The sequence below is a fragment of the Electrophorus electricus genome, chromosome 22, assembly GCF_041902795.1.
Source record: "Electrophorus electricus isolate QZ-2024a chromosome 22, ASM4190279v1, whole genome shotgun sequence".
In the NCBI taxonomy this organism is placed as follows: Eukaryota; Metazoa; Chordata; class Actinopteri; order Gymnotiformes; family Gymnotidae; genus Electrophorus; species Electrophorus electricus.
Genome location: NC_137518.1, coordinates 17,365,035 through 17,391,510, shown reverse-complemented (window position 1 = coordinate 17,391,510; position 26,476 = coordinate 17,365,035). Strand labels below are relative to the sequence as shown.

At 36.7% G+C, this 26,476-nt stretch overlaps 1 protein-coding gene across 2 annotated transcripts; it reads right to left on the bottom strand.

Moving 5' to 3' along the window:
* Positions 1-174: 174 nt before the first annotated feature.
* Positions 175-26,476, bottom strand: LOC113583806 (inter-alpha-trypsin inhibitor heavy chain H3-like). 2 transcript variants are annotated; one of them, XM_081705582.1, is made up of 23 exons: positions 26,318-26,476; positions 24,204-24,367; positions 23,924-24,028; positions 21,105-21,267; positions 19,841-19,951; positions 18,469-18,597; positions 18,151-18,267; positions 17,809-17,977; positions 16,465-16,575; positions 13,839-14,020; positions 13,564-13,743; positions 13,315-13,442; positions 12,974-13,182; positions 10,815-10,862; positions 7,404-7,433; positions 6,983-7,012; positions 4,051-4,083; positions 3,000-3,059; positions 2,609-2,728; positions 2,151-2,328; positions 1,349-1,491; positions 574-649; positions 175-488 (listed from the first exon to the last, which is right to left on the bottom strand). In XM_081705582.1, exons 1-23 carry the CDS (start codon positions 26,390-26,392, stop codon positions 374-376), a joined length of 2,676 nt encoding a protein of 891 aa, XP_081561708.1. In that variant the 5' UTR covers positions 26,393-26,476; the 3' UTR covers positions 175-373. The 2 variants fall into 2 exon arrangements, with proteins under 2 accessions (XP_081561708.1, XP_081561709.1); XM_081705583.1 differs by lacking the exon at positions 10,815-10,862.

The following is a 26,476-nucleotide window of genomic DNA, read 5'->3' as shown; positions in this document are numbered from 1 at the left end:
AAAATTCAGCCATTTGGTTTTTAATTAGCTTGGTTTGATTTGTTGGTTCCCCTGCCTTTGCCAATACCCATCTAAGGCTGTTACTAAAACAATCTATGGACATCTGTTCACTTGTTAGTTCAGGATAAACTACCGAGTTATAGAATATACAAGTAGCAAGAGAATTATGTATGCTTTTGTGTGTGTGTGTGTGTGTGTGTGTGTGTGTGTGTGTGTGTTTGCACGCAAATCAATAAGTGGATTAATGATTAAAGACATTTGATTAAAGGACCACTACTGAAGGAAGCATTCTAATTCCTAAGTATCTTGTCCAAACAATTTTGAGATCTCTGTTTGGTGGGAAATTTGCAGGCAATATTTTAAGTACAGAACACTACAGATTTAATACAGTGAAGTCAGAGAGTTCTTGCTGCAAGGCAGCCGGGAAAGGGATAAGCCAACATTGAATATTAGGGGCTGAATGGAGTCCGTAGTCCATGGCAGTGCTCCTGAAATGAAAAATACTTCAGCTTAAGAACATCAGTACCAAGAAGTGCTATAAAATTAAGTGTTAGATTTATTAAGTGCACTTACCTATGTGCTTTTACTTCTTGATCATTGATTTTGACCAGTGATCCTGAAAGTTCCTCATACTGAAGATTTGTCTTTCCTTGAATACCATAGACAAATGAGTCACTAGGGATACTGCTGAGGAAGTGGGTCATTTGTGGATACTGCTGTTTTAGTTAGTGTTTGTTGACATTGAAATAAAACAATGGTATCAAATTCAAATTTAAAATGGCTCTAGTATTGTAGAATGCCCTGCTCATACAGCTTAAAGCTACAGCAAATTAATTAATGCTGTCACAGCTTCAAGTAACTGCTGAAAATGTCTTCAGTTGAAAGTGGAAAGAACCTGAAGCCTTCCAAATGTTAAGCTGTAAACAGTTCTTGGTAACTTCTGCCAGCTGTAAACCGTTCTTGGTAACCTCTTCCAGACTTGGGTGTTAACTGAGTCTTCCCCCCTCCCCAAAATTCTACTCCCTCCATACATTCCAATACATTCAAAATACAGTGGATGTAAATACAGTTGATGTAAACACAGTTGTCATATATACAGTAATATACCTTATGTTAAGAAAATGCTTACAGCAGCTTTAATGTCTTGATTCCGCCCTAGTATCATGCCAGTATTATGCCAAGAAGTCAAATTAGTGATTTTCAATGTTCTTTTTCTAGTTCTTGTTCCTAGAGTTTAGTCCCTAAAGACTGTTGTACTGTTGTACTGACACTGGCCTTTCATAAGTTGTCCCCATTAACACATAACCAATGAATAACAAACATATAATACAGATCATAATTTTTTTACCCAGAATTCCTTGCATGTCTTTTGGCTGTTGCTTTACAGCAGGCCACAGAAACACATCTCCAGTTTTTTTATGAAGGAAGAAAACAACACGCACAGTTCCCATGGTGACATCCATTTGAGTGCCTCTTAAAATCAAAGACACGCTAAGGGAGAAAAATGAGTAGTGACTTGTGTTTTCCAAATCTATAAAATCTCATTACAATAAACATATGATAGAAATGGTACAAACATATGGCACAATAAACATATGGTTTATTGTGCAGAGTTGGGTTTGATGCTGAGAGCCAAACACTATTCTCAGCTGCACCACCACTGGCACACATGGCCTGTAGGGCTATAAACACACACAAATATCACAATACAATGATGTGGGTTTTGGATCATAATATGATGCATATGGTGGAAGCAAAATAAAATTGCATATAAATTATTACATATAACAGTGCCAAACAAAAGAAAAATAATCTCTAGCATGTCATTATTATGAGATATTATGTGATTAAAGAAAGGAACATTTTATAAAACACACACACACACACACACACACACACACACATATATATATATATATATATATATATATATATATATATATATATATATATATATAAATGCCATATTTAAATGATTGGATCATCTTTTTGACTTCTGGCACTTAACTTAGTGGCACAGCTCACAGAATTAAGCCAGCTATAGACTTTATGTATGGATTAAGCTACACTGTGTAGACTGCAGTGTCATTAGTATCTGCATATTATAGATTCCCAACATGTAACCCATAAAAAAGGTGCAGAAGGTATACTTCTCTGTCTGAAGGTTGGTAGGATCCTGCCCCCACACAAACTTCACAGCATTTTGTCCATCAGTGTAGTTGATTTCATGGGTGCTGAGTATAAGGTGATGGTCCTTTTTATAATGAAGAGCGATGTGCTTGAAGCCCTTTCCTCCCTGCTCTGTGAGCTCACCATTCATAGTGAATTCTGTTAAATAAGGAAATATGTTTTTGGGGTTTTTTTGTGTGTGTGTGTGTGTGGGGGGGGGGGGGTTGCCACCATCTATGAAATCAAAAGACACTTTCCCAGATTGAATAACTCAACCAAGTAATTCTCATCAAGTAGTTCTCATCTGGTTTACAGTGAATGAGAGATAATGTTTACATCATGCTAAATGGTAACACGTCATAAGAAAATAAGCATTATTTTCAGAATATCCCACATTACCAGGTTAGTGAGAGAGGTCATTGGAGGTAATGTCTCTGACCTGAGGAGGGGTCCTGCAGAAGGCGAAGTTTTTGGGCTGAAGCTATGTCATAACAGATTGGTTTAGGTTGACCATGAGTAGAAATTAGGAACCTCACGGAACTCACTGAAATATCTGTGTCTGTGTGTGTGAGTGTGTGTGAGTGTGTGTGTGTGTGTGTGTGTGTGTGTGGGTGTGTGTGTGTGTGTGTGTGTGTGTGTGTGTGTGTGTGTGTGTGTGTGTGTGTGTGTATGTGTGTGTGTGAGAGAGAGAGAGAGACAGCATAGGCATAAGCATAGAAAAAGGGTTTGAAAGGAAAAACATCAATAAAGGACCACAGAACAGAACTTTTGACTGACATGTGTATGACTTCTTGATAGTGTGTAAAATTTGACAATGCGGCTCAGTGTACCTGGACGAAGAGTGGATAGAAATAAAACAGGCACTCTGGGATTGGGTGGTGCACTATTGTCTGAAATACAGTTCAATGACAGAGAAGAAAGACTCAAAACACTCAGTAAATACAGAAACAAATCTGAGCTCACTCATTGCACACATCTTTGCCAGCTATAATGTAGTGGAAGAGTAGAATATAGTGGAATGTAATGGAATCTAGTAATGTAGCAAAAAATTGTACTCCAAAAACCCACTTGCACCAGGCTGGACAGTATTTCATTATGGAACTGGTTATGCACACACAGCAAATAGAGTGAGTCAGTTATAAGACATAAATTAGCTGACAATCAAATATGTGAAAATTTTGAAGAAAACATGGAATAGTTTAACATTAAAAGCACACCAAAGGATACATCATGACTGTAAACAGATATAGGTTACAAGTAAAAATAAATTTAGATTTTAAAATTATATTTTAAATTACATAAATCTGCTGTAATTGATTTTTCTAAATTACAATAATTACTGCCTTCAATAACCCCCTCCCGTCATCCAAGCCTCTCTTCAAATACATGCAAACACATGCAAATACATGCAAACACGTGCTCCCTTCAAATAATGCTAAGCCCACCCTTGCATCCACAGAATAACTGACAGGATGGCAGGAAAGGAACAGCTGTTGTAGAAAAGACTGGTTAGCACACCCAGGCTGTGTTGGAATATTTGGTTGCTGACTGCAGAGCCCAGGACAGTCCTGGACACCTCTTTCTTTCTCAGAGCATCAATTTTAGTTTTTAGCAATTTAGCTTCAGTATTATTTTTAAAATATGACGTACAATATCTTTAAATGATGCTATTTTGAAGTGATCTACACAAAAAAATAGAATCCAAGAAGGAATAGAGAGAAGAAAATTTTAATTTTCCAATTTACTGTCTACTTGGGAAAGGGAATAAATTAAGCCAAGTCTAATTTTACCATTAATACACATGCAGGTAATTTAAGCTATTAGCATTATTAGAATGCTCTGTTATTGAAAATATCAGAGGTAATGGGATAAAATACTTACCCACATGTGAAACTTCATAGTAATCAGAATCATCTTTACATGAAAACACAAGGTTTTAATTGCAATTTTTTAAATATATCCTTTGTTTTGGGGTATTTCTGGGCATTTTGGGCACACAGGTACTGGGCAGGACTCTAAAAATGTATCATGGATATAAGCTAAATTACATCTGCTGGGGTCTCAGAAATGAAAGTCTGATTACATCTGATGGGGTCTCAGTAATGAAAGCCTAATTGAGTATACAAAATGAAACAATATGATTTTTTCTAGGATTGCTCAAAATAGCCAGCAATCAACATAAAGGATACATTTGCTATTTTTCAATCCATTAACTCAGTTCCTTTTTTGCTTTTTTTTTTTTTTTTTTTTTTTTTTTAAATGAGATGCCATTTGTAAACTTCTACAAGCACTTAAACATTTCGCTCTGATTTGAAATCTTGTAATATAAATATAGAACCAGATTTGGTCTTTTTAGAAATTTGCACCCACAAATTTTGACTTTGCCCTGCATTTAGCCTACATCATACAGTATCATACAACATCATACATCATCATACAGCATCATAAAGCATCATAAAGCATCATACAGCATCATACAACATCATACAGCATCATACAGCATCATACAGCATCATACATCATACAGCATCATACAGCATCATACAACCTCATACAGCATCATACAGCATCATACAACATCATACAGCATCATACAGCATCATACAACATCTTACAGAATCATACAGCATCATACAACATCATACAACATCATACAACATCATACAACATCATACAGCATCATACAGCATCATACAACGGTGGCTTTGCATTTTTGCTTCTTTCTTATGTTACACTTGCCTTTGTTTTCTTTTCATGCCATGCCTCCCCTGGCATATGTACATTCCTAAATCATTCAAATTAGCAGTAATCAGACCACTTCCAACCTCAACACATGTCAGCTGTCAAACTACAGGCCGATCTCAAACCTTCCATTTATTTCCAAGATCCTAGAAAAAGATGTAGCTCAGCAACTATGCTCATATCTGAATCGAAACCAGTTACATGAAGTCTTTCAGTCAGGGTTTAGGCCATAGTACAGAAACAGCACTGATTAAAGTAGTTAATGACCTATAGATCACAACATTTTACTAGATAGACTCTAAAATGTTGTTGGGATTAGGGGAACAGCCCTTTCCTGGTTTAAATCTTACCTTGCCGGTCTCTACCAATTTGTTAATGTAAATGGAGACTTCTCAGCATACCACAAGGTTAGCTATGGTGTCCCACAAGGATCTGTTCTAGGACCTTTGCTTTTTTCTTTATATGCTACCTCTGGGTTACATCATACGTAAACACTGTGGTGGTTTCCACTGCTACGCTGATGATACTCAGCTGTATGTCTCCATATAAACCAGAGGACAAGATACATCTTAGTATTATTGACGAATGCATAAAGGACGCCAGACTATGGATGTTGGGGAACCTTCTCCAACTTAATCCTGACAAAACAAAAGTGCTTCTATTAGACCCAGAGATAGCTAGGTCCTCATTCTCTAATTACTCAATGAACCTCAGTGGTCTCACAATCACATCTTCCTCATGATATTGGAGTTATTATGGATCCCAATCTCTTGTTCGATGCTAATGTAAATTATATTTCTAGGACCGCATTTGCTCCCAGGAAAATTTCCTATTGATTATAAAATACTTCTAATAACCTACAAAGCACTGAATGGTCTTGCCCCACAGTACCTTAGAGAACTTTTAGTGCATTATGATCCACCACGTCTGCTTAGATCAAAAGGTGCAGGCTCTTTACTAGTATGAAGAATAAAAAAATCTACCACAGGGGCCATAGCCTTTTCCTATAAAGCTCCTACACTATGGAATAACCTTCCTGCAAATGTATGAGATTCAGACACAGTCACAATATTTAAGGCTAGGCTGAAAACCTATCTGTCAGGCATTTTATTAACTACTTCCCATCTTAGGTAAACGTGTAGATCTGGGGGTCCATGGGTATTGAGAGTTCTGGTAAACTGGGATGGTATGGTGCTGTCACTTCACCTCTCTTTTGTCACTCAAGTTTGTTGACTGAGAGTGGTGGAGTGCTGATGTTCCAGGGTGCCCACATGCCTGTGTTTCTTTCTGGCTCTTTGCTTTTAGCTGTGCTGCCATAACTTTTGAACTTAACTATCTTCTAAATATATCTACACACTTGAGTTATATAAGAGGTTGATATTTAACAATGTGACAATATACAAGTTGCATTAAATAAATCTGACAAAGTTAATGGAAAAATTTGATTTTTTTAATATTATTCATTATGATTTAAATCAATATCATCACAAAGATGTATGATTTATAACATTTAAAAGGGTATTTAAATGTTTGTTTTTATAAATTCAGATTCATACATGTAATAATAATAATAATAAAAAACTATTATTAAAATGTCCTTAACAGGCCTCAAACTAAAGATTTACTTTAGTCTGAAATTTAATATAATTATTATAATGGACAGTAAACTTACCTTTTCTTGAAACATTCAGTGAAGCTATAGTGATTAGATATTGTGATACAAGTTTCAGACTTGTGATGTCACTTAATGTTACAGTGCAACATTTGTGCATACTTAAAGCATTTGGTTTCTTGACTAATGTATTAGTGTTCTTGCTTAATGCAGTTGTGTTGTCTACTTTTGTTTGTTTTTATAAATGCTATTGTGATTTGACTTTGGGTCACTGTACATACATCCTTTGTCAGATTTCTAAATTAAATGTTGTAAAAATCTGGAAAAACAAAAGGCTTTTAAAATGTGTCTGTATTTTTAAAATGTGGCTGTAGATGTTACAAATGGCACCTCATAATTTGTCAATCCATGCATCACAGTGAAAACTGCTCTTCCAAAAAAGAAATGGGAGGTAAGGACCTGTTTCTGCTTCACTTTCCATAAGCAGGCCTGCAGAACCAGAAACTGGTGTTAACTTTGATTCACTTTAGAATAAAAAATAAACAAGTGACTAAATGAATGAATAAAAAAGGATGAGGCCATTACAGTAGGACACTCTAAAAATAGCTGGTCAGTAAGAGAAGAGTTGAAAATCTGTGACTACTGCACCAGCCATTAATGGGCACATGATGTCGAGCATTTGGCTTTGATTCAATTTCAAATTTGTAATAAACCACAAGAAAAATAATTAGCAAAATAGCATGACAGTGAAACAACTGAAAACAAACAAACAAACAAAAAAAAACAAAACAAAATAAAACACATGATTATCATAAAAGAGGCCATTAGCGTAGGTCACATTCAAAATAAGAATGAGTGACGGGGCCTGTGCCTGAATTACCTGGTGCCATGAGTTGCCCACTGGACATTCCTGCAGAGGAGGAAAAAATATACTGACCATTCTTTTACAACTTGATTTGAATGAGTGAACAGAATGTAGGTGAAATGCAAATTTGCAGATCTGAAAATAGACTCAATCAAATTACCTACATAACTTTATATTTTATATTTGTGCTTTAATTTAATTTAAATTAAAAGTCTTCTGTACACCTTCAAATAACAATTCGCAAATATAATGTTATGGCTTTCAGTCAAGTGTGATAAACTAGCTGATTGTTTAATATGATACTCTAGTGTCATAAAAACAGTTTTAGTACTTTAAAAAGAAAATTGCAGCATATTAACTTGTATTTACTTTGAGTGACATTTCACTGGATGTTTATTATTTTTTTTAAATACATATTACATATACACTGTGTGCACAATTATTAGGCAAGAGAGTATTTTGACCATATCATCATTTGTATGCATATTTTTGTCATGGAATGCTCACCTCCCCCTGAGTTGTCTGTAACCACACCTGCACCTCGTTCATTTAAATGTATATAAACCAGTGTCAAAGTGTAAAGAGTTGGTTATTGGTTATTGTTGGCGTAATGTGTGAGTGTGACGTGTTAATGTTAGATGTATTCTTGTGTATCATGTTTGTTTAACGTTTACCGTTTCATGTTCCTTGTTTGTGATAAGTGTAAGTGCCGCTGTCGTTTATGTAAATAAATGTACATCCCAGTCGCTGGAGTCTGTGCTTCCTGCCCCTCGCGCTGCGGCACTCGGGCCACCACTCGTTACAGTTTTCCACTCCAAGATGCATAAACTTGAATGCTTAGTGCATTTAAGCATATCAGGTGACGTGTGTTTGTGTAATGAGGGAGGGTGTGGCCTAAGCAGATCAACACCCTATATCAAGGTGTGCATAATTATTAGGCAGCCTCTTTTCCTCAGGCAAAATGGGCCAAAAAAGAGTTTTAACTGACGCTGAAAAGTCAAAAAAAGTCTTTCAGAGGGATGTAGCACTCTTAGAATTGCTAAGATATTTGATGCAAATAGTCAACAGGGTCTCAAGAAAAGTTTTGAGAAAAAATATGCAAAGTAACTGCCAAAGATTTGAGAGGAATCAAATGTAAAGCGACCAGGAACCCGTTATCCTCCAGTGGCCCCCTTCCTCACCTGAACTAAACCTTAGTGAGAACTTGTGGGCTCTTCTTAAATTTATTTATTATAAATTAAATAAATCTTCTTAGAGATTTATTGTGAAGGAAAACAGTACAGCTCTCTGAACAGTGTCTGGGAGGCTGCGCTTGCTGCTGCACAAAAAGTTGATCGTCCACATATTAAGAATTTGATAGACTCCATGAATGGAAGGCTTATGACTGTTACTGAAAAGAAGGTGGCTATATTGGTCACTGATTATTTTTTTATTTAGATTTTTTGAAATGTCAGAAATGTTTATTCGTAAATTTTGAGTTGTTTGTTTATTATTCTTACTTTAACAGATGAAAATAAACACGTGAGTTGAGATAATTTCCATTTTTCATTTAGTTGCATAATAATTCTGCACACTAATAATTGCCCAATAATTATGCACACATGGATATTCTAAGAAAGCCATAACCTCACTTTTACTTTCTTAAATATTCAGGTTTGAGGTTTATTAACATTTTGGATTGACTGAGAGCACTGTAGTTCAATAATAAAAAAAATCCTCAAGAATACAATTTGCCTAATAATTATCCACACAGTGTATATCTGTTGGGCTGTTTCATCAGTTTCTAAAACGTCTAAAACGAACAAACAAGCATAATTTTACATATTACTATATTCCAGGAGTGCCCAAATCTAGTCCTGAAGACCTACTACCCTGCAGAGGTTCGTTCCAATCCTAATCTACCATGCCTGTGTCTAAAAATAAGTAACTACTGAAGTCCTTGATTAAGTGGATCACCTGTGTTAGATTATGGTTGCTTTATTAGAATTATGGTTGCTTTTTTAGAAACTAATTTATAATTAGTTTGCTTTAGCCCCTGGCTCCTCTGTATATGGCTATGCACAGTCATATCAGAATATTATGACCATCCCTGGTTTGGAATGAATTTGGCCCAGGATATCACAGATGCCAAATGACAGGGTTTGCTGCATGTATAAATAAGTGAGCACACCAGTCAGTGTTATCAGGTGAAAAATGATCATCATGGGCAAAGGACTTGATTTGACTGATACCAGGCGAAGGGTGGTAGCATAATCATTAACTTTGTGGGATATTCTAGGGTCACTGTAGTGAAGGTATACCAAGAATAGACTTCTCGTACATTGAGTGCCTCCAAATGGCATAAAACAGGTGTCCCAAAAGCCACTGATGCCAGAGAGGATGATGACTCAGTAAAATGGTACAGAGCAATTGATGCACCCAGTGGACCAGTTAACCTCTGTAATGAGCACAGGAGTAATGAGGAAACTGTCAGGGATCACCAATGAGTGAAAATTTTGTTATGTCTGGGCCTGCGAATCATATGCATGGTTAAGGTGCCAATGTTAATCTAGGGTCATCATCAATGTCACCTCCAGTATGCACTGGAGTACCATAATTGGACACAGGAGGATTGGAAAAACATTGCCTTCTTGGACAAATCTAGATTTGTGCTGCATAAACTGGATGGAAGATGGCATATATGTTGCCAAACACATAAGAACCACCTCCAAGAGACAAGTGTGGACCAAAGGCAGGGTGATGCTGGCAGTGTACATGTCTGGGGATATTTTCCTCGCATGAACTTTGAACCTTAATACCACTGCATGAGACAATAGGCAATCTTAGCAGATCACATGCACATGTACACATTTCCCTGATGGTAATGGTACATATAAACAGGATAATGCCCCACTGCACTGCGCAAGGGTGGCGCCTGAGTGATTTCAGGAGCATGACAGTGGCCTTCCCTGACTTGCTAACTCACCTGATCTAAACGCAGTGGAGCACATCTGGGAACGCTTGGATCATTGGGTTCACCATGCTGACCCACAACCACACAATCAGAGGGACCTCAGTGCTATGCTGCAGTTGGAATAGCCATACCTCTTATCACCTAATACAGTCCATGCCACGACGTCTTGCTAGTGTCATCTAGGGGTGGTTATTCCTACTATTAGCTAGGTGGTCATAATATTCTGATATGACTGTGTATTTATCTCTATATTTTTTTCTATACTATATACACATAGTATTGTATCTATCTTTTAAAAAATATATAGATATATGTGTTGTGCTGTTTCATAAGTTTCCCATTTAAGGTTTAGTGTTATAAATTAGAATAAAGGTTAAATATGCAAGTAAGGGAAATGAGATTGATTTTTCAAACAACAGGCTACTAATGTTGAGTGAATACTGTGTTCCAAAAGAGAGAAGAGAGCTAAATACTTGTGTCTGGTAGAGGACGTGGAAATGGTTGCATCACTCGAAAGAAAGCTGTTGAAAATTTAATATAAAACTTTACATAAACAAACAACTGATAAATAAGTTGATACAAAAGTGAAAAATCAGAAAACATGAAAGCTGTTTTTTGTTTTGATCTAAAAAAAAGGTTTTCCAATACATTTTAACTGAAGCAGATGGACATATTTGACATATTTCTGTATTAGAGGGGTGCCCAAATCTAGTCCTCAAGACCAGCTACCATGCAGAGTTTTATTCCAATCCAAATCTAACATGCGTGCATCTAAAAATAAGCGATTACTGAAGGCCTTGATGAACTGAATCAGCTGTGTTAGATTATGGCTGGAATTAGACTCTGATAGGTATGTCTCTGGTACCGGCCTTGGGCGCCCCATGCTGTGTATAGTTAGACACCTATGAGGAAGAACCCACATTATTATAGATGCCCTTCTTCAGACCTCCAGAATTATTTCATCTTAAGGCCTAAAGTGAATCCTGTTGTTGTGTTACTCTCTTAGGCAGAATGTACTAGAACAATATATGCAACACATATTTGGGAAATCTCTGAGTTTGCTTTAGTCCCTGGTCCCTCTTTATATGATTATAGTTCTCTCTCTATATTTTTCTATAATATATATACATGGTATTATATCTATACTATATATAGTATTATATATACACTGCCTGGCCAAAGAAAAGTCACACACTCTCAAAAAGAGTCACACACTCTAATATTGCATTGGACCGCTTTTAGCTTTGATTACAGCATGCATTTGCGGTGGCATTGTTTCCCCAAGCTTCTACAATGTCACAACATTTATTTCTGTCCAGAGTTGCATTGATTTTTCCCCAAGATCTTGTATTGATGATGGACAACTGCGCAAAGTCTTCTCTGAAGATTCTCAATGGGGTTCAGGTCTGGACTCTGTGGTGGCTAATCCATGTGTGAAAATGATGACTCATGCTCTCTGAACCACTCTTTCACAATTTGAGCCCGATAAATCCTGGCATTGTCATCTTGGAATATGCCCATGCCATCAGGGAAGAAAAAAATCCATTGATGGAAAAACCTGGTTGTTCAGTATATTCAGGTAGTCAGCTGACCTCATTCTTTGGGCACATAATTTTGCTGAACCTAGACCTGACCAACTGCAGCAACCCCAGATCATAGCGCTGCCCCAACAGGCTTGTACGGTAGGCACTAGGCGTGATGGGTGCATCACTTCAGCCGCCTCTCTTCTTACCCTGATGTGCCCATCACTCTGGAACAGGGTCAATCTGGACCCATCAGACCACATGACCTTCTTCCATTGCTGCAGAGTCCAATCTTTATGCTCCTTAGCAAATTGAAGCCGTTTTTGCCAGTTCTACTATTGTTTTTCTATGATTTGATTTCACAATACATTTAAGTGATCGCTCATCACGATCATTCAAGATTTTTTTTCCCACCACATTCCTTCCTCGAAGATGATGTTTCCCCTCTGTCCTTCCACTTTTTAATAATGCATTGGACAGTTCTTAACCCGATTTTAGTAGTTTCAGCAATCTCCTTAGATGTTTTCTCTGTTTAATGCATGCCAATAATTTGACCCTTCTGAAACAGATTAACATCTTTTCCGTGACCACAGGCTGTGTCTTAGGGTTAAATAACTTGTTGCCAGCTGAAACATAATCAGCCATGCAGTAATTATCCAATCGGAGACGCTTACCTATTTGCTTAGTTAAATCCAGGTGGTGACCTTTTTTTTTGGCAAGGCAGTGTATAGAGTATATTTTTTTAATTGCTCATTTTTTGCTACATGCTTTTTCACTTTGCCACAATGAGTACCTCAGAAAGTTACTAAATCCTCAAAACTGAGACATCAGGTTTATTACCATCATCAGATGATTTGCTAAAAGTTGAACTGTTGTGCGTTCAGTGGCACAAATCATTGTTATTCTTGTTAGGCTATGATATATATTCACAATACACTTTCCCACATGGAAAGACTGGTGTTACAGAGCTTACTCACATATGATTGCTTTGAGTGTGCACATACAGTATATGTTCACTTATGTTTATGTTTATATGTGATTTGTGCAAAGTAAAAGTCCTGCAAGCATGCAAAATTAGATTTCTGTATTTGCTGCCTTGCTACACTTACTTTGTGGTGGAATGTATGCCAGTGCATGTTGGAGGGAATGATGTGTGTGCTGCTGCTTCCCCTCTTTGGGTTTGTGGGCGATTTGTGTCTCCTCTCCCTGGGGCTTAGTGACCACCATAGAGGTCAGAGTAGTCACAAACTTGTACTTGAGAGAGAGAGCCAGAGCTTCTTTCTTGACTGCTTCTTTCTCTTCCCCTTTCAGTGTTACTCTGAAATGCAAAATAGTGAATAAAGTAAATGATTAGGCTCTTTTTTTTTTTTTTAGCAAAGACACAGAGGACACACACTTTTACATTTTCCTGACAATATGGGGGACTCACACACACAGAGCTCAGACTCACTCTTTCTCTAGTAGCTGTTTTACTGAAAGGTAGGCCCATAGTCTCTGGATGAAGTTTTCATTTTGAGATGAGATACCCATTAGGTCTTTCATGGACACTGAATCCTGGTATGTCACATTATGACTTTTCTTCAAAGAGGAAACATTTTGAAGAGAATCAACTGACTTCGAATGGAATGTTATAATTGTAATAAGAAACAGAATTGAAGTAGTAAATGGTAGCGCACTAATATAGCACGGATGATCTTACAGAGATTGCGATGACTTCTGTTTGGAAAGTCTCCAGGCTGTTGTTTGTGATTTGACCAGCCACTATGATCTCTGAGCCATTGTAGTACTGACTAAAACTGGTCTGGGTGAGATTTCCTGCTCCAATATAGTTCATTTGGACATCAGTTAAGAGAGGTGTGGCAACTTCTGAATAGAAACCCTATTGAACACAAAGATAGTGCTGAAATCAGCCAGACAACCAACTACAGTACTGGAATGCATATAATAGCAGATCACTGGCAAATTACAGCTAACCTGGAGCTGAAGGTCAGCATCTGAGTCCTCATAGATCCTGCGCGCGACTCCATTATTCTCTAGTGCCATTTTCTCCAGGAAATCAAAGTTAACATCAAATCCAAACCCAAGACAATACAGGGGAAATTTCCCCTTAATGGCTCCTTTCACATTAGCTTGAATGATCTCTTTGTTGATTTCACCTATTGGAGAGGGTGAAATGGAGAGACAACCTTAGTGAAGAACCAGTCACACTGCCACATCATCATCAGTAGTTCAGTAATAGTCTTGGTGTGTTCAGTTTTCTGATCTGAGAACAGCCAAGAGCAATAGTTTAGGTTAATCCTGGATGATATGCATTGAGACAAGTGCTATTGAACTGAACAAATGCAAGTTAATAACACAACTTAAAATCCTTATAATATGCCCTATATTAATCAAAACGGAACGATTCAGATACACTAAAGTACTTTAAATGAAGTTAGTTGCATTCCTTCGTGTATGCAACTAAACCAAACACAGGGCTCTAATTTCATTGCATGTTGCATGTTACTAATTTTGTAGGGCGCATGCACATTTATTGCCATTTGTTAATTTGGTGGCCAGAAATAAATGGACCTGTGAAACGATTTGTGTTGAAACAGGTCCACTATTTGCACCACCTGCTTCAGACCTGCTCTAATTGCAAATGCAAGTGCAACATAGTATTTTCCTCACTTGACATGTCAATTTTTTTAAGCACAAAAAGTATATTGTGAACATTAAATATGAATCAGACAGTTGGTATGTCATTACACATGTAAGATTATATCATTTAAATCTTTTAAATAGGCACAGTATCCACAATTTTGTAAATATCAATAGTTCAAGTTCAAGTTCAAGTTTGGTTTATTCGTCACATACATAGTCATACACAGTATAACTCGCAGTGAAATGGTGGAGAGTGCTCTGTCCAAACTGAGGAAAAGAAAACAGGGGTGCATAGAGAAATATATTATTCTATGTATGTACAAAATATATTAACAATGTATGTACAATATATGTATATTATGATTATATACACAATGTACAATGTATATGGTTGTGTATATATGTACACAATCTACAGAATGTACAGATCCATTTCGTATAATAACATATCTACAGTTGTTGTGTTACAAGGTAATTGAATATAAATATATATATACAGATATACAGTTATGTTACATGGTGGTGGTGGTCCCCACAGTTTATCAGTTTCCCTGATTCAGGGCCCGAATGGTCTGTGGGAAGAAGCTCCTCTTCAGTCTCTCTGTCTTGGTCTTCAGGGAGCGAAAGCGCCTCCCTGACCTCAACAGAGAGAAGAGTCTATTGTTGGGATGGGTGGGGTCCTTCACAATCCTCCTGGCCTTGGTCTGGCACCGCTTGTAGTAGATGGGCTGCAGGTCAGGAAGTTCCGTGTGAGTGATGCGCTCTGCTGAACGCATTACCCTTTGGAGTGTTTGTCTGTGCTGCTTGGTGCTATTCCCAAACCAGACTGTGATGTTCCCCGTGAGGATGCTCTCGATAGTGCAGGTGTAGAAGTTCCGCAGTACCTTGGAGGGCAGTCTGAAGTCTCTTAGGCGTCTGAGGTGGTAAAGACGCTGACGAGCCTTCTTTGCCAGGGAGATGGTATGGCGGGACCAGGACAGGTCCTGCGAGATGTGAACACCAAGGTACCTGAAACTATCTACTCTCTCCACGATGGTTCCACTGATCCTCACAGGTTGGTAGTGCCGCTCCTGCTTCTTGCTGCAATCCACGATCAGCTCCTTTGTCTTACTGATGTTTAGGAGGAGAGTGTTTTCCTGGCACCAGTTTTCCAGGTGTTTAATCTCCTCCAGGTAGGCCCTCTCGTCGTTGTCCAAGATCAGACCCATGACATCGATGTCGTCAGCAAACTTGACAATGATGGTGGAGCTGGAAGTGGCTGTGCAGTCGTAGGTGTACAGTGAGTAGAGCAGGGGGCTTAGGACACAACCCTGAGGAGTTCCAGTGCTGAGGGTGAGGGTGGATGAGGCACAGTTGCCCACCCATACTGATTGTATTATTAATTTTTAATTTATAAACAAGAACAGTAATACTGCTTCGAGTTCCATATATTTTGGTGTGGCGACTGTACTTTCCTGACATTTTATCTGAAGCGGCTTCTTTAAGTGTGAGTATATTTATTTATTTATTTATATTTTTCATGCTGCCATTCCTGCATGCTCACTACCATAATGAAATTGTCACAACTGTAAAGGCTATGAGAGGAGTTCACGTGATTGGATGTTGCAGTTGTACACCTTACCACACCTGTTGGTTATGTATGTATATTTTCGATCTTCCAAGTATCATGTTTTGACACCACAGATTGTATAAATTTACTTTCGTTTTTAAACTTAAAGACCTGTTGTTTGATGACAGTCCAGAGTGGACAGCATATTCTTCTGTTCAAGTGCTACTTTCCTTACTTGCCAGAAATGGTTTCATTAGCACCGGATTTTGGAAATGTGGACATGAGTGCTCCGATGTAGAGACATATTTTAGGGACATATTTTTTTAATGCTTTAGATTGAGACCTGGGGTTTGTGTGTGTGTGTGTGTGTGTGTGTGTGTGTGTGTGTGTATCAGTGATTTTATAAACCTGCAGTAGGGTCTCCATCAGTAAGTAGGATGAGGATGGAAGCAGAGCCTTCTCGTGGGTGACTGTTAATAATCTCCACCCCCTTCAGCACAGCAGCATTGATGTCAGTATCTACAGGGAAAAGTTCAGAAATTAAAATATCAGGGGTCATGTATACTAATTATGTTCACAGCATGTGTCATGGGCAGATGCATTCTACCTGAAAAATAGTGTGAGTGTTATGTATGAAACTAGCATATGATTTGCCACAGACATAAGTTATTTAAACTACATGGTGAAACATTTGAATCTAAGTTAAGATCACTGCAAACATGGGAGGATTATGCAAAACGATGGGTGGAGGTATTGAAAATGTGACCGTATATTCAGTTTAATTTATTAAAGTTCAGGCAACTAGCAGCACCCATGACTACAGGGCCATTTCCTTGCCTCTTAATACCAGGCAAAATGAAGTAGAAAAAAACACATACTGTATGAATAATTTAGAGCAATGTCATTTGGCACAGAAATGTTACAATAACAATATTAATAATGAATGCATAAAGGATGTAAGTTTGGATAACTGAATAAGATGGCAGTCTAAATGAGAAATTCACAGATAAAAGAGTGGCTACCTCAGCATTCTAGTGGTAAATGAAGCATAACAATGTCCTCTACACTTACCACATAATCCTGAACATGAGTTTCAGGACCTATGTACCAATTCAGTTTTTTCACCCATTGCTTTAGTTTGTATTTTATTGTAACATTTTTTATTAGCAAAATTAATCCGTTTAAATTAACTTGTAATTTGATTGATGTTCTGTAATATAAGAATGGCTATAAACACGGTTAATTCTTCCTAATTTGAGATTTTGGAACCAAAATATATTTTTCATAAATAAAACTTGATCTGTCTATATATCTACTTAGTTATTTCAGAGTTTGATGAGAGACTCCAGTGATTTTACCTTTCAGTGTAATTGATTTCCGAAGATGCAGAAGAACTATGCCCCTGTGCAATGTTTTGGTGAGTCTTAGCAACATTCATTAAAACCTTCCCCCAATCCTTTAGTTTGTTGAAGGCTAAATGTATCATAAGCATTTCCCTGCAACCTTTAAACCCTACAACTCACAAATTACATATTGCATTTAGTAGCATGAATTAGTAAATATATCTATGTGCAGTTTACCGTAGCTCTATTTATATAATAGCTATAAACCTTTTGAGGGATTTCTAAGAATATGGTACACAAAGTATATGAGGCACTTCATAAAATTAAACACAATGACTTTGTCCATTAATTTCTATAAACACAATTAATTTACAAGGAACTGAATTGAAAAATATGGGAGCCATCTCACATCCTTGATCTTGTATCTCCCTCACAAAGGCCTTTGCAGCCTTCAGGTTCATCTCTGTGGCTTGGAGGAGTTCAGGTTTCCAGACGTCAATAAAACTGTCAAAGGTGATTAGGCCAAAGTAATCGTCCCCATTAAGATCACCCAAAATCTTCAGCATCGCCAAACGGGTCTAAGATAAAAGATCTCTTCAGCATGTCTGGTTGCTCATAAAGGCTAGACTCAGATAATCCAATACTGTAGCATCAATTTAGTGTTAAAAATGAAGCTGCACAATTTCAAAATTGTACAGAGAATATTTTGGTTTTAATTCATGCAGATTACACATTTTTTCTTATAGCACACCTGATGCATTTTTCGTCCATGCATAGAGCCACTTCGGTCAATAACGAACACTACATTTTTGGGGATTCGCTGAATATTCATCGGTGCAAAGTAATGGACAAAATAGCCATTTGATGCCTGTTGGGGAAGACAGAATGTGGAAAAGAAAAAATCTTTAATTTAGCTTAAAGTCAGTATATAAACATTCTTGTAGATAAAGCTTTCTGCAGCTTTTTCTAAATATTTCTAAAATTTGCATTAACTGTAAAATAGCCTTTTAATCTCTATTTGGCTGGTTTCCACTTTTATCATAGAGTACTTTATAGCAAAATTCAGTACCTGAAGTTCTCCACTGGGTTTGGGTCTCTCTACATCATAAATTATGAGCAGGTCCCCATTCAGTCCATTTTTACTACAACTTTTACACTTGGTCTGCTGCTCACGAGTAGGATAAAAGCTCACCCACATCTGCTAATACAATACAAACGATTAAGCCTCATAAACTTTATATATATATATATATATATATATATATATATATATATATATATATATATATATATATATAGTACACAAAGTCTTCCAGAGAAATGGAACATTTTGGTCAGAGGTCCATCATCAGTTGTGCAAGCAAAGTGCATATTTCTCTTTCTTTATTAGTGACACCTTTCATTATTGGAGCTTTGCTCTATGGAAATTAGACTTATGACCCTGGAGTGTAGCATAAAATCAGGTGAGAGAGATTTCTGTGTATCAGTTTCAGTGTGAATCTACATTAGAATGGGAAATTCAAGACATCTGAGTTTAACCTTGTATGAGGCATGGCCACCGATGCTACACCAACTGGGGCCAGTATTTTTAAAAACTGCCAGTCTTGTGGGACTTTCTTGTGCAAAGGTGTCGAGAGTATACCAAGAAAGGAGTAGTTGAAGGAAAACATCCTGCAAAAGGGGATCCTGGGACATAAACAACCCATTGACAAAAGGGGTCAGAGTTGGATGTAAAGAATAGTTCTGACAAACAAGTGGTGCAAAGTCAAGCAAATTGCAGCCAAATACAATGTTGCTTTGTTTGAGTGTAATAGGAAAACAGAAAGGTAAGACTCCAGTGGGCAAAAGATCACAAAAATGGATGACTGAGCAGTAGAAAATCAAGATGAATCTAGATTTGTTGCTCCATGCTGATGGAATGTTCAGAATTGGCCGCAAGCAGCATGAATGGATGAGCCCTTCCTGTCAGGGGTCAACAGTTCAGGCTGGTGGAAGAGTGATGGTGTGGAGAAAGTTTTCTTGGTACACCCAGAGCATGGCAGTACCTCATTCTAATTTGCGACACCTGTGCAAAACTATTTTCAAGGGGTTCTAATGTTTTCTTTCCTTAAGCTACCTAACTTTATTTATGCATCAATGCAATGTGTATTAGCATTTAAACATCTACTTCTTTGAACATAAAGTGGTTTCACTTCCTAGAATTTCAGAAATGTTGCTTGCATAGTTGATGAAGGACAATGCACATCCTTTTTCTATGGAAACCTTGTGTGCGACACTGCAGTTTTTACTACCTCTACATCTTTAACCGCAATACACTGCGGTTAATCCTTAGAATCTCCTTCATTTAAATATACATTTCCAGTAGGATCATTTTTACATTAAAATGCATGTACTAATGACAATTTGCACAATAATGTTTACATATAACCTATAAACTTCACCTTTTGGTCACTTTGAGAAATTGTTATGGCCTTTGTCAGCTCATCAGTGCTCAATCCTCCTGCCACATCCATGAAGGAAATGCTTGAACTCTCATGAATGTACACATCAATCTAATGAAGAAACATAATCAGTAGTACTAGATTAAAGATTTAATGCTAGATTTAAAGGGCCTGTATTATGGAAAACTGAATTTCCCTTTCTTTATTTAAATACATAATTTTGTAAATATGTAAATATTGTTAAAGTTGCAAAACATTTCATAACACACTGTTCACACTCCCAATCCATACAGTATATTTGTAATCTAAGTTGCAAAATAGCTCATTAAGAGGTCACTGTTTCTCTGATGTCACAGTAACAAATTAACTGCCATATCTCTGCCTACTTGGCCTACAGCAGTTTAGCCCCATTCAGTTACCTTGCGATTCTCAGGCATGTTTTAGCTTGGTGCTTTTTAAATGATACACAATACAGTGCAGCCAATCAGAACAGAGCTCATTTATCATATACCCATTTTAAAGGCACAGTAACAGAAACAGCCTGTTCTAAGGTACAAAGTGATATTGGAACATATTAAAGTAAAAGAAAAAATTAGGACAGGAGCACTTTAAAAATGCAAATCAAATTTAACTTTTCTTCTTCTTCCTTCTTCCATGTGAAATATATTTTAAAAATATCTACAAAAAATAAATCTACATGGATAGCACAGTTAACCACATAAAAATAAGTGTGGGTATCAGGAAACACCATAATTTAGAGGGAAAAAAAACCCTCTTTAAAACACCATAGTTCACCTCTATTTACAGCATTGAGCAGATGATTTTAAGTGACTCATAATTATGACTGAGTAGAATTTGAGAGTTTAGGGGCCCAACAGCAGCAACATGGCAGTAGTGGGGTTTCTGATTACTAGTCAAGTGCCTTAAGCACTGAGCTACCACTGCACTATATAAAAGGTCACTCAAAAATACCACTAATCATTTTTATGAAAATATCTTAAGCATTACAGTTTTCTGTCTCTATCATAAAAGCAGCTGAAGGGGGCAGTGGTAGCTTAGTGGTTAAGGTACTTGACTTGTAATTGTAGGGTTGCTGGTTCAAGCCCCATGGTTAGGCCTCTGAGCAAGGCCCATTGCTCAAGTTGTAATCAGTCATAATTGTAGGTCAGTTTGGATAAAAATGTCAGGTAAAGCTTTGGTCTTGATTCAATATTCATAATCTATCTTTGATAGAGTTGTTGTATTTAGTCAAGGGTCACAGTACCTTGAAGTCTGCTACAGGCTGCATAGGTTGGGCATTGATGAGTAACTTATATTTTCCAAGGCGTCTCTTTAGTAGCTCATCATAGGTGAGTTCAAAGGTCACCTTACTGAATGCAGCCACTGTGACAGAGGTTTTAAAATCCTCCAGAGTCCTTCCTACTGAACTGGGACAAAGAAAAACACACAACATCAGCACTGATAATTTACAATCAGTATTTATTCTATTTATTATTAATAGTTAGTCACTGGGAGATATGCCTCATGGACCTGTACACCTGGGTTCTAAATAATAGTATAGCAATCAGTACTAATCAACATCAGTTAAGCCATCTGAGGTTCATTTTTTGAAAATTTACTTGACTAAAAAGAAAGAATATAAATAGATTTTGGTTTTTGAAAGTGACTCAAATGCAGTTGTAACCATTGCTAAAATCAGTTTGCTCTTTAGCATTTTGTAACTTGCTCAGTGTTATTAATTTATTAGGGGTTCAAGCACCTGGTGCTATAGCTACAGCGATGTGAAATGCGTTGAGGTCGTAACCCATGAGTTCTAAAGACAGAATTCTTTCAGATTATGATTCTTTGGCTCAAACAAAACAAAAGAGGTAATTAAGATTACCTAAGGCCCACTTAGATTTTGCAAAACCTACATTTGTGAACTGGTCCCAGAGTTTTCAAACAAATTACACAAAATTGGTTCCAAAAGAATCTGAACCTAAATAATAATAGAAATAAATGTGATTATTACATTTACACTGATTAGATACATTTACAAATAATATGCATCTAATATGCCTAATATTGACAGTCATGTTGCATAGCTTTATTTAAATAGATGTAATTTATGAATGGCTTTATCAATTTTCATGAAATTTGAAAGACTTGTACCCCCTTTGACTTTAACGTAACTAACTGATCAGAACTTTGTCAATAGGGGGCACTAAATTATTCAGATTTTTCTCAGAAACCACTGGACCAATCATTAGCCAATCAACTTTCAGCAGGTATTTAGCTTACTATTGGCCAATTAACATAAAACTTGAATGGAGGGATTTTCTACAAAGCCTATAAATTATAAAATAGCAAATGCAGGGTGTGGCTATTTTGGGACATTTGTTGTTATTTGTGCTTTATAAAGCATAATAAAATATTTTTCAAAACAAACATTTGTCAATCTAACTGGATTTAAATTGTGGACACAAAAAACTAGTTTTAGGACATGCTCACACTAGAAATTTTTTCCAGACACAGGAATGCTTAGTCTGTGAGTTCAGTATGTTTTGTCAAGTATGAAAGCTGCTTTTCAAGCCCAATAGTGATGCAGAGATCCAGTCTCTGGACCTCTTGAAATAGGTGGTTTGGAGTTTCATGCAAACTGTTGTGCAGTCTGCTGTGTGTGAAATTTATCTGCACTGGTCACCACGTGTGGTTGCATGATTGGCTCATTTTGAAATGTGCCTGCTTTGACATTTACATATACAACATTTATTTGATGCCTTTATCCAAAAAACCCTTGCAGTTATGACTGAGTACAGCTTGAGCAATTGAAGGTTAAGGGTCTTGCTCAGAGGCCCAACGGTGGCAACAGCTGGGTTTGAGTACCTGAACCACCAAGCTACCACTGCCCATCTCTACATAACATTTCCATTTACAGCACTTAGCTGATGCTATTATCCAAAGCAACTTACAATTATGACTGACTGCCACTTGGCAATGGAGGCGGTTGAACCAGCAACCTTCCAATTACAAGTCAAGTACTTTAACTACTAAAATACCACTGCTTAATAAGTCGCTTAGACCGAGAGAAGAGACTTACCATGTCTCTTTGCTTTTGAATTTTTTTGATGGCAGAGAAAGAATTGCAGTGTATTTTATGTAGGGTAGCCATATGATAGACCCAGGTGATCACTAATATGCATCAGTATGCCCTACCTTCATAGTACTGGAGCAAGGTTACTATAATAAGTTCACCTTTTTGTATCAAGTGTGTGTATTTAGAGCATCATGAAAAATACATGCCTTATGCAGGCCTGGATGGCTAAAAGCATTCTCATATGAGATGACTCCTTGTTTGCATGTGCTTCTACACGGTGAGATGCCATGTGTCCAAAAAGTGCTGTTTTTCACTGCTTGAATGTTTGTATTCAAGAAAAATAGTGAATAATGAAACAATTGTCTGAATATAGATACACAAATGTTTAAAAATTATCAAAAATGCATTTTTACACACATGGTAACTGTTATATGGCAAATGGTCTGGATGTTTTTTAAACTGTCATGCACCACTCATCAACCAGCTGAAGATCCAACAATCGCACCACACCATCACCCATCTGTTCATATTAACCTGTTTATTGAATAACTCCCTGCACCTGTTCCTCATCTCACCTTCCCACTCAGACTGTGTTTTGCTTTTCATTAAAAAAAACCTTTGTTTTCTGTACACTCGTGTCTTACTGTGTCTGCAACATGTCACATAGATTCAATTGACTAAAGCTTCAAAAAATGCAGCCAGATTGTGACCAAATTTGGAACATATTTATAAAATTCTAAAGGACTAGTTTGTATTTGGGTGTTACGCTGGTGATTCTTGCAAAAATTAATTTGAATCTAAATGTTTATTTCTGTTTTCAATGTAGGAACACAAATGGTGTTAATTCATTTGTTCATGCCTTCTTGTTGAATCAGTCTACAGTAGAAAGCTATGTTACAATCTTTGCCTTATTTGCAAAATTGTGATTGAATACAGGGGATCACTGCTTGTGGCTGTATTTTGCACTATTATTTTATTTATTTATTAGTCATATTTTTTTGTGGTACCTGACCATTCCGGCACTTTCTCCACGAGACACAGCCTGATTGTATTGCTGCTGGGCCTCTTCCTTCTGCTTCACAACCCCATCATATGTCTTCGCTTCTATGGTCCTGGGAGGATTGTTATTTTTTCACACTGTAGCTTTGAGTGGGTATTGAATCAAACAAAGCCAGATCCTCTAACATGTGACCAACTTAAAATATGCAAGTTTAAGTCATTGAAACTGAATAAGAGTAATTGAATTCGAGTCAAGCGGTGCTTGAAAAATGACTGATACTGACATACATTCTGAATTTACTGATGAAAGCATTCTTAGGTATCTTGACGTGGAAGTGAACCTCTTTGGAGCTGTTGAGCCGGTTTGCCACACGGCTTGTGATGACTGTGATGGCGTAGCGACTGGTTACTGTGGAATTGATGTGGAAGCTGTAGATGTCAACATCTTGCTCCTGTGATGGAGGACAAAATAGAAAAATGGAGTTCTTGATTAACTGCTTTCTTCAGTTATATTTGTTCTTGTGAGTTAATATCATATCATTTTCATATTATGGCTTCCTTCTACATGCGGACAAATGATCCATTTTCTGCATGACATAAATCTGAAATTAAGTGATTCTGTAATAAAATGTAGCATTTCTGCATTTTTGTTGTCCAGTAAAAAGTTTTATGATGAACCATCATAATGATGTAATATAAGAACTGATATACATTTTGAAGGACTGTCCTTTTATGTAGAGATTGTAGTTAACCTAACAATAGCTGGACATTACTAGAGTACTCTTTAAAAGTTCCTTGATTTGTAATATTATCCAGGGAGAGTGTTTACAGCTAAGCTTTTACAGCTTTGCTGAGGTAGACACTTTGTCCAATGTTCATATTTGTCTCACACTGAAACTCAAACAAATCCATCATGATGGACCTTCACCTACAGGAGTCGGTCAGCTCTTTGCTTTCCTTTGTAAATTAAAAACTATTCCTAACTTTCATCTTATATGTATTGTGTCATTTGAAAATATATTGAATAATAGGATACAATGTTTTATTGTCAATCAGTTCATGAAGATTTTTGTAAGTCTAGTGTATTTAGTATTAGTTTAATGTAATATTTTGGCTAACAGTCAATGTATTGATTAAAACTATTTTATGTACCAAAATGACGGTGCAGTCTGCTTTAAAAGTACTTTTGAAAGGTCATGTTAAAGTAAACTTCTTGAGTTTTTTACAGTAGATATTTACAGCCCTTTTATTCCTAAAGTAGTTCAAATATTTTGTAAAGTACTTTCATAAAGCAGTTTTATATTACACATTATAATATCACAACTTAGGAAGTTGTACACAAATCTTTATTACTTCTTTCTTATATCTTTAAATTTGCTGTCTCTCACAGTTTAAATATTTTTAAAATTAGTTCAGCATCCATTGCACTTATTGTCCTCTGCAATCAATCCCTAAATTATTTCAGTATTGAAATAAACGGAAACAAAATACAAAATACAGGCAAAAGTATTGAACAGAAGAAAACCAAATAAACACAATAAAAATAAACATGTTAAAACATTAAAATATGTTAAGCATTTTAAACATCTGTTAACATGATAAAAAAGTTTAATTAAATAACATGCTACCTTTTACTGAATGAGATAAAGAAAAAACGATTTAACCACAGGCTAGTGTGGGGGAATAATATCTTACTTAGTCATCACATCCAAATATAACTGTGTAAGAGCACACTATGAAGCTCACTATCTTAGGAGTTATTCATTATATTTTGCTATAACAAAAGTACTACTAGTTAACACAGAATAAATTATCACAAATCATAAGGCAAATCAATACATGTTGTTATTTAACTAATAGCTTACTTGCCTTAAATTAGGCAATTATTTAAAAACTCCTAATTTACACCTGCAATTAGAGAAAACTTTTTAGGTACACTTATTTTAGGTGCATTTCATTTATTTACCATTACAAAAATGTAGTCTAAATAGTTACAAAATGTAACTATTGCTGTGCACAGTTTCACAATCACGTTTCACACCAACCATCAGTGGTTAGTTTCTAACCAGAGGACTACTGATTGGAAAATATTTATACTGAGGCCATCTTTAAAACAACAAGGACATGTTAGGTAGGCACACTGTAGTGGGTGTTGGCACAAGTGTATCATGCGTAGCCAAGGTGCAGAAGTGTTTAGCTGTACTTTAATTGCCATTATACAATTGCTACTGGTAAAGCAGTTCTGCTAAATAGATTTGATTCTTTTACATAGAGCCACTTTGTAGTCTAGTTTTTTTTTTTTTATAACTACTCTCTAACATTGTTTATGTTCAAACTAGGTTTATTTTAACAGCAATCACCCAGTTGTCAGTAGCAAATTAAAAAATGCCAGTTGACTTTACCTTCTTGGAAGGGTCGGCGATGACACAGATAAATAACACTCCAAGGAGAGTTAGCCGAACTGTGACTTGGGCCATGGTATCCCATGTAAGACTGAGACCACAAAATAACACAAAGTCTTTTAAAAACACATACAAACACTTCCATTGGTCAGCTCAGAT

What these genes read in the sequence shown, in the direction of transcription:
- LOC113583806 (XM_081705582.1), bottom strand. Translation starts at nt 26,392, where the DNA reads ATGGCCCAAGTCACAGTTCGGCTAACTCTCCTTGGAGTGTTATTTATC. An exon ending in TTTCTCAAAGTGACCAAAAG is followed by an intron (nt 18,598 to 19,840) that starts GTGAAGTTTATA and finishes TTGTATTAGCAG; the next exon opens with ATGTGGGTGAGCTTTTATCC. An exon ending in GGAGATACAAGATCAAGGAT is followed by an intron (nt 16,576 to 17,808) that starts GTGAGATGGCTC and finishes TTTTCCCTGTAG; the next exon opens with ATACTGACATCAATGCTGCT.